The 9,774-nt window shown below is 31.0% G+C and overlaps 1 protein-coding gene across 1 annotated transcript; it reads left to right on the top strand.

Annotated features, from left to right (window-relative positions):
• On the top strand, positions 313-4,273 carry LOC109327858 (glutathione S-transferase F9-like). The gene is made up of 3 exons (XM_019561032.1): positions 313-492; positions 1,067-1,115; positions 3,620-4,273. Exons 1-3 carry the CDS (start codon positions 349-351, stop codon positions 4,072-4,074), a joined length of 648 nt encoding a protein of 215 aa, XP_019416577.1. The 5' UTR covers positions 313-348; the 3' UTR covers positions 4,075-4,273.

Here is a 9,774-nt window from a genome sequence, read left to right as displayed (position 1 = left end):
AATAATTAAAATATAAAAAGTAATGGGAGATTAGTCAGATTACTATTTAATATCATGGTAATTATTAATAAATCATAAATGCTTAATTTATATAGCACGTAATTTGGATAGGATTGAAGTGTATGAAAAAGGTTAATATAATATGATGTGATACTTTTATCCTTAAATATAAAAGCAAAATCAATAACTTGCATCTCCGATGGTGGGGATATTTTTTTCCTTTGGAACCATGAACATTGATCGTTTCTAGAACTTTCTTCTGATTTTTTTTGGTGGACACTATAAGAAGCAACAAGGTTAACCCATAAGCAATACAACTCCAGATTCTTGTTCACTTTGTTAATTAAGATGGTGGTGAAGGTGTATGGCGCAGACTATGCTTGCCCCAAAAGGGTTATAGTATGTCTCATTGAGAAGGAAATAGAGTATGAAACAGTGTTTGTTGATGGCTTTAAGGGAGAGCATAAGCAACCTGAATATCTCAAGTTGCAGGTAAAATTTCTGTTGCTAAAGTTTTTCATTACTTATCAATTAATAGTTAGTTTCTTAGTGAATTTTTTACTACATAAAAATCAAATAACAGATGCTTGTGGAGTAAAACTGCATTTTTTTATTTCCTTCAATCATCTATTTGGTCAATTACTTAAGAAATTTTTTACATATTTTTAACACACATCAACCTAAAAATCCTATTAACCATGTGAATATAATACATGTCTCTTTTTATTTACGTAAAGTAGACATATGTTATAACATGTACCATTTTCTTATAGAGAATTATTATGGTGATTTTTTTGGGGTTATATTATGGCGATATTTAAGACCATATAATATACTCCTTTCTTTATGTCTCCATTTGTTGAGTATGGCTATATTAACATTGTCAAATGCAAATGCTTGCTCACACCCATATTTGATCGTTATTAATCTTATAAAATTAAAACTAAAGTCATGATCAGATACTTGAAGGTGTGGATATATAACTAGGACTATCAATAAGTACACTCTATTTATCTAAACTTATTATTTCTTCCAAATATAATACATGTTTCTTATACATATACAGCCCTTTGGATTACTCCCTGTTATTCAAGATGGTGATTATACTCTCTATGGTTAGCCCTTTTACTATTTCTCTAATTTTTGTTTATATGTCATGTCCTTAATCATAGTTATTTCATGTCTCCTTGATTTTTCAATTCTAGTAGATAAAGACAATCAGGAAATCCCTCAATATAGAAACAAGAAAATAAGAGTTTGTTTGCTTTCATGAAATATTTTCTATTCCTATTTTATGATTTCATTTTCAAAAATAAAAATTATTTTAATGATTTCATTTTCTCAACACATGTTTGTCATTAACTTTTTCATTTTTAAAACTATTCACCCAAAACTTCAGAAAATATGACAATTAACATAGTAATTATTAAACTATTTCAACAATAGTATTAAGATGGACAAAGTAAAGTTGCTAGGTAACTAGTAAGGTTAATTATGACATTTTGTTTATTAGTGAAAAACGTAATTGACAAATAAATTCTCTCAATTCCATATTATTTTTATGTTTAAGTTTATTTATATAATTTAAAAAATTATTAAGTAATATAAATTTTTTATTTCATTTGACTAAAATAGCGAAATTTAATATACATTGATAACTTGATTAAAAAAATGAAGATCCAGATGAGAAAAAGGGAGTAATTAATATGGATATAGTTGAAAAACAAAATAAAGTATAAATTACATGAAAAAGTTAAAACATATGGAATGAATGATACGACGAAAGTGTTAAAAATTTCAAAAAATATCAATGCTTCATTATTGAAATTGTTGTAAAATATAGTTTTTCATTTTTAGATTTTCCGGAAATGAAGCTTATGTTTTCTAAAATATGAAATAAAAAAAGTAATACAATAATGTTTTCACTTTCCTTTTCTGATTTCATTGAAAATGGAAATAGAAGAAAACACACCCTGATTTATTTTTCAAGGGTGTTTTTATTTTTTATGATATAAACATTCATTTAAAACAATTACATATTTTTATTATATAAATAGAATAAATTACATTACTCTTAGCCACGAGTTTTTATTACCGAAATCATTTATCTTTTTACACCTACACAAATCACTTAGTTTTTATACATACGTTACATTGATTATCATGTTGGAGAGATAAGTGTAATTTTTTAATTAAAAAAGATGATAAATGTAATTAGTTAAACAAAAGATGATATATGGTGAGACAAGTATAAATGATATAAGAGTCAATACTTATTCATTATTTTTTATTCATTACAATGTAGTATAAGAGTGATTTAAGCAACTTAACATTAAAATTATGGATGCATTTTGTAACGAACCAATCATAATGAAGAGACATTGATTGTTATACTATTTGAATTTTTTCCAAAACATATCATATTTTGTTTAACTTAAATACATTCATCACATTTTTTGTTTCACATATCATATTTACTCTCGTGCATAGGTAGTTAGTGAAATGCATGTATATAAATAGAGGTGAATTGTTGTACAAAAAGAAAGGAAATTTATGCAATCTCGCTAAAACTCAATGATGTGAGTGTAATTTATTGAAAAGTCCTCGAAAACATTTAAGATTAAGCCTTCTACACATGCTTTCTTTTTAAAACAATTGAATTTTTTATACATATTTAAGATTAATTCCTAAAAAATGAATTTTTTATACATATTTACAAAAATATAATTTATTTAACTTGATCAATTTAAATAAAGTATTATTTTTTTAATTACCTAAGTAAAAATCTTCTAATTCTTGAAAATATGAAGTTGTGGATATTCCTAGTTCTCATTACGAAGGTGGATTCCAAACTTCTGATCAAAAATGAAAAATATAGTTAAGGGGCTATGAAAGTTCATACATGCCCAACATTATAGCTCTCCTAAACTATCCCTTTCTTCTTTTTATAAGCAGAACATAACAAATTAATTTAGTACTGCATATGTTATTAGTTTTCATGTATTTGTTTTACAAGAGTTAAATAAATGGCTTCATTTGCGAGATCAAAGAAAAATGTAGCATCTATGCAGCCCTAATTCTTTTACAAAATTAATTCTTTGTGAAATCATTCATAAAGTTGTTGTGCCCTTCAACAACCATAGGAAAGGAAGTAAGCTTCACATTGACTGCAAAATTTGATTTTTTGTTTTTCACACCTCTCATAATCAAATAATTACCTTAAACTTTAACATGGTATCCAACCTTGTTATTGGCTAAATAATATCCTTTAATTATAGGTCAATGATAATTCATGTGGTCCGACAACCTTGTATTTAGTGAAATGTTGAGAAGTAAGTTTATATCGTTTATGTCATTATCATGGGCAAGGTTCCTGTTGGGCTACTTCTATCTTAACCTATTTGGTTTTGAGATGGAACCTTAATATCAACAAGACATTGGTAAAAGGTTTAATTCTTAAATGCGATATTTGTTGGTTTAGTTACTAACCTCTGAAAGTAATTAACTATTTGCCTATATCACACGGATACCCTTCGTGATCAAAAATTGTTTTGTGCCTTTTGCTAATACATAATAAGTATACTCAAACTGATACATTGATTTCAAATCAATCATGCAGAATCTCGTGCAATACTTAGGTACTATGCAGAAAAGTACAAAAACCAAGGAACTGACTTGCTGGGAAAGACAATAGAAGAAAGAGGTCTTGTGGAACAGTGGCTAGAAGTTGAAGCCCAAAACTTCAACCCACCAATCTTCAGCTTAGTTATGAACATTCTAGTTTCTCCAATAATGGGCACTCCTTCAGACCCAAAAGTGATTGAGGAATGTGAAGAAAAGCTTGGCAAGGTGTTGGACATTTATGAGGATAGGTTGTCCAAGACCAAGTACTTGGCTGGTGAATTTTTCAGTCTTGCTGATCTTAGCCATCTTCCATTTACTCATTATTTGGTGGGTTCAATGGGAAAAGCATATATGGTTAGAGATAGGAAACATGTGAGTGCTTGGTGGGATGATATTAGTAGCAGACCATCTTGGAAGAAGGTTGTTCAGATTCACCCATTTCCTCTTTAGTTGCTTAGTTTGTGGAAGTGATTGCAACTTTCAGTATTTTCTATAATCTTGTTGAAAATAAAATGTTGCCCATCTTGGAAGAAGGTTCTTCAGATGTACCCATATGCTTTTTAGTTGCTTAGTTTATGGAAGTGCTTGCAACTTTTGGTGTGTTCTATGAACTTGTTGAAAATAAAGTGTTGCCTTATCTACATGTTCAGGACTTGTCTATTTTGTAGTTTACTTTTATGCTATATATTAATGAGATTGATTGCTACTGAAAACAACCATAAACTTTGTTCATACTAATGCGTGAAATGAACCAGATGTTCACATGGATATATGGGGGTTAGTTGTTCCTTCTATACATGGCCATATATATTTTCTTATCGTCGTAGACGATTATAGTAGGCATACATGATTATTCCAAATGAAAGAAAGAACAAATAAAATAAATGTAATTGATGATATGAACTCAGGTACCTCAAGGATTTACAATAAACAATAAATAATTTCAACATGAGGTATTTTTTCTATATTAAGACAAAAGTTAATTCAAACTTATTAAAAGTACCACTAGAAAGGATTTTAATGGGAGCTATAGAAACCTGAATGAGTATATCCCTTACATACTTGGATATATATATATGGTAATGTATTTGTCGTGTCCTGATTTTCTGCTACACGACCTCTTTTGGAATCATCATCACCTCTTGTGGGGAAGATATTAGCACATGTTCGTCTGTAATAAAATGACATACTAACTAATTGCATGGACTAGATACCCTTGATTAATTAAAATATATAAAAAATCCTTAAACCAAATATTTTATTTTTTATTTTTGTGTTTGACAAGAGTTAATTTTGCTCTTACATATTCCTATATGTTTCTGGTTATGAAAATGTTAGATTTGATTGGTTTGATTTGATTAAATTTAGAAATTAATTAAAGTTGATTGAAGGGAATTAATAGATGAAGAGTTGACGTTGGTCACTTAACCCTTTCCAGCTTTGATAGATAACAGAGATAATACTAATGACTGGATCGCTACTCAGCTCGAATGGAAAAGAAGATGCGTCATTAGTCGTAATCGCTGTCAAATTCCTAAAAATAATTATAAAAAATACTTAATATTTGTTAATTTACTATTATTGTTTATCGAAAATGAATAAAATTATTTTATTATTTAGTTCCTATACGAATAAGGAGATCACTAAACATAAAAAGATTAAAAAAATATACATATACATCATACATGGGGACAAAAACTCAGAATTACCATTATCTTTACGAGTAAATTACACTAACACCCCTGAGTTTTAGCGAAAATATACAAATCACACCTCAATTTTTACACCTACACAAACCCCCTAATGTTTATACTTTCATTATACTGGTCACCCTGCACGAGAAATAAGTGTAATCTTTAAAACAAAAAATGTGATAAATGCAATTAAGTTAACCAAAACATGATATATTGTGGAGACAAATTCAAATAATATATGAGTCAATACCTCTTTATTATTTTTGGTTCGTTACGATAAAGTATAAGAGTTATTTAAACAATATCTCTTTAGAACTATTGATGTATTTTGTAACAAAATATAATGAAGATATATTGATTTGTATATTTTTTGGACTTGTCTCAACAATATATCATGTTTTTTAACTTAATTGCATTTATCATATTTTTTGTTTAAAAGATTATACTTATTTCTCATGCAGGGGTGGTCAGTGTAATGAAAGTATAAAAACTAAGGGGTTTGTGTAGGTGTAGAAAAGTGAGGGATAGTTTATATAATTTCACTAAAATTCAGGGAGTATTAGTATAATTTACTCTTATCTTTACCATTAACATGGTCTTCAAATTTTTCTACCATGATGCACTTTAACTTTCAAACCATCGGGATCCATGCATGTTGTAATCTCTTGAAATGTTATCAAGAGCAAGACCCAAAATTGCCACACCCATTTTTAGCCCCATTATTAGTGTCATTCCCATAATTGTATGGCACTCTCTTAAAAAATTTAGAACCAATTTCTCTCCTCTATTAATACAAAATGGACACTTGTAAAAGTGGTATGTGGATAAATAAAATAGAGAAAATTATAAGAATGGCACCAGAAAATTTTAATTAGAAAAACTTCCTCAATGTAAGAAGGAAACAACCAAGGGACCAAGTCCAGAAAATATCTCCACTATAGAAAGTAAGATTACAATATTTGTATCTCTCACTAAGAGGATAACACTCAAACTCACCCAAAAGGATGAAATATAAATTCTCTCTAGTATCTCACTAGGAATACAAGTCTCACACTAAAGTGGATACAAACTCTCACATTCTCTCTATTTTGCTCTTCTCACTTGGTTGTGCATATCTTCCTCACAATTCCACTTTATATAGTAAAGGGGAGAAAGACTTCATCATAAAGACATAGTGGATAATTAATTATTGTCATACTTTTCAAGATACCTTGAAAGATGCTAGTCCAACTTTCTTAGTTCAACTTCACAGTTTTTAAGAGTCAAAGAGTAATTTCAAGACCTACTCTAAGTTTCTAAGTTGGACTTTATAGTTTCCATGAGTCAAAAAGTAATTCTAAGACATTGGAATAACCATCATTGAATATACTTAATGGTTCATCTACCAAGGTTCATTGGTTACTCTTCCACATAAATTAGAAAGGGTTCCCAACAAATCTCCATCTTCCTGAATTAATTGAGGGGTATCACCAATCCTACACCTTTGCAACAATCTCTTAGCTTCTTGAGTGAAATTGTCTTGATCATTATGTTGGACCAGTTGTCATCTGTATGAATTTCACTAGCTGTAACTCACTATCCTCCAAAACATTTCGGATCCAATAATAACGATAATCAATGTGCTTTGTCCAAGAATAAAACGTAGGATTTTTAGCTAGATGGATTGCACTTTCGTTGTCACAGTGCAAAACATATCTATCTTGAATATGATCCAACACATGCAAGATATTTTTCATACATTTTATCTCCTTGCCAGCTTCAGATATTGCAATATACTTTGCTTCAGTTGTTGATAATGCACATCTTTGTAACTTGGATTGTCAAAGTATAGCTTTAGATAACCTGATGTAGATTTTTTGGAACCTATATCTCCATTCATGTCAGCGTCTATGTATCCAACTATCATAGGATCTTCATTACCAAAACATAAACATATTTTGGTAGTTCCACTCAGATATCTTAATGTCCACTTTACTGCATTCAAATGCTCATTGTTGGGATTGGACACGAACCAACTCGCAACTCCAATTGTATGGACAATATTTGGTCTTGTGCAAATCATGGCATATATTAGGCTTCCTACCACATAAAAATAAGGCATTCTGCTCATTTCTTCATCACTAGTTGAACATTGCATTGTTGTTAACTTGAAATATCTAGTAAGTAGAACACTTACAAGCTTTGCCTTATCCATGTTTATTCTTTTGAGAACTTTCTCAATATAATTCTCTTATGATAGCTATAAAACTTATTGGAACGAACTCTAATTATCCTTATTCCAAGGATCCGTTTAGCAGGACCCAAGTCTTTCATAGCAAAAGACTTGCTTAAAGCCTTCATCAATTGTCTTCTTCAAACAATGGTCGTGAATGCTTCAAACATCTTGTACCGTTATCTAGAGGCTTGCTTCATACCATATAAACTTTTCTTTAGACAACACACTATGTGTTCCTTTTCTGGTTCTTCATAACCTTCTAGTTACTCCATATATATTTCATCTTTGATTTCTCCATGTAAGAAATTGTTTTGACATCAAGTTGTTCAACTTCTAAGTCTAGGCTAACTGCTATACCCAATGCTATTCTTATGCAGGAATATTTCACCACTTGTAAGAAAATCTCATCAAAACCAACTCATTTCTTCTGATTCCATCCTTTCACAAAAATATGAGCTTTGTACATTGGTCTAGAGCTTTCTTCTTCAACTTTAAGCCTACAAACACATTTGTTTTCTAAGGCTTTTCTTCCTTTGGGTAACTCTATCAGATCATAAGTCTGGTTCTCATGTAACGAGTTCATCTCATCTTCCATGGCTTTACTTCATTCTTATTTCTCGGTTGTCTGTATAGCTTCTGAGAAGTCCTGAGTTTCACCATTATCTATCAATGTGATATAATCTCTTTTAGGATACTTTGAAGAAGGTATTCTGCCTCTTCTAGAGCGTCTCAATTCAACTTACATCTGATGCTCTATTGGCTCGATTTTTGTATGCATTTGTGTGTCTACCGCTATTTCATCATGATCTGACTATTTTCACTAATTTGTTCAAATTCTATGTGAGCAGGATCTACCTGTTGGTTTATATGTTCTCGATCTATCTAATGATCAAGATCTGTTTGTTGAGGAATCTTTCCCCCTAAATCAATGCAAACTTTGGACTTGCACTGGTTTTTCTTTAGAACATCTTTGATCGCATGTCCCTCAAAGAACACAACATTTCTACTTCTCACAAATTTCTTGTTTATCGAATCCCACAGTTTGTACCCAAATTCATCTTTTGGGGACCCAACGTAAATTTACTCATTAGTCTTAGCATCCAAATTCTTTCTCTCATATTTTAGAATGTTAATGAAGACTCTACATTCGAATATTCTTAAGTGGTTAAAAGATGTCTTCTTCTTGTACCATGCTTCCTTTGGAATTTCTCCGTTCGGGGGTCTTGAAGGTGTCCAATTTATGAAATCCAATGCAATATTTACTGCTTCAACCCAGAAAGACTTGGGAATATTGGCATATTGCAAAATAAATATGATTTTCTCTTCAATTGTGTACTTCATCCTCTCAACTACTCCATTCAACTGAGGAGTCTTTGGTGGTGTCTTCTCTAGTCTGTTACCATAACCCTTGCAATAGGCTTCAAATGGACCACGATACTCTCCACCATTGTCTGCTTTCAGACACTTTAGCTTCTTTCTAGTCCCACGCTCCACTAGTGCATGAAACTCTTTGAATGTTGATAGTATTTGATCTTTACTTTTCAACAATTACACTCATACTCTTCTTGTATGATCATCTATGAATCTAACAAAGAAGTAGACTCTTCCAAGGAATGATTTAGATGGTGCACAAACATCTGCATGCACCAGTTCAAGTACTTCATCTATGTGTGAGGGATTGTATATTGTATGAAAGATGACTCTATGTTATTTACCACAAAGACAATCAATACATGATTCTAAAATCTGATCTTTTATACCTGGAAGGTGGTCTTTAGCGAGCATCTGAGGTGCCTTATCACTCATGTGTCTCAATCGTCTATGCCAAAGATCTTTAGAGTCGGTAGCAATATTTGTTTCTCCAGAACAAATTCATCCTTGCATAATGTATAAAGATCCTTCCTCTGAGCCTCTAGCAATGACTAGGTTGCCTTTTGCTAGTTTCCACTTTTGCCTCATGTGGATCTGGGACATGTGTCAAGTTCAAGTTTGCCTCATGTGTATCTGGGACATGTGTCACCTCCTTCAGTTCAAGTTTGCCTCATGTGTATGTTAGCAACACAATATCACCAATTCCCACAATCTTGCTTGTAACATGGTTTCCCATTTTCACATTATCATAATCACATTTCTTGTAGTTTGAGAAGAAACCTTCATGTGGACTTAGATAGAAAGAGACACCAGAAACAATGATCCAAGAACAATCACCATATTTAACGTTTAGGTAATTGTCTTCTCCAA

Source organism: Lupinus angustifolius, chromosome LG15 (genome assembly GCF_001865875.1).
Source record: "Lupinus angustifolius cultivar Tanjil chromosome LG15, LupAngTanjil_v1.0, whole genome shotgun sequence".
Lineage (NCBI taxonomy): Eukaryota > Viridiplantae > Streptophyta > Magnoliopsida > Fabales > Fabaceae > Lupinus > Lupinus angustifolius.
The sequence above is the reverse complement of the archived record's forward strand: the minus strand, read 5'-3'. Positions and strand labels throughout refer to the sequence as shown.

Coding starts and splice junctions, on each gene's coding strand:
- LOC109327858 (XM_019561032.1), top strand. CDS start 349: ATGGTGGTGAAGGTGTATGGCGCAGACTATGCTTGCCCCAAAAGGGTT. Junction 493..1,066: donor CTGAATATCTCAAGTTGCAG/GTAAAATTTCTG, acceptor ATACATATACAG/CCCTTTGGATTACTCCCTGT. Junction 1,116..3,619: donor TGGTGATTATACTCTCTATG/GTTAGCCCTTTT, acceptor TCAATCATGCAG/AATCTCGTGCAATACTTAGG.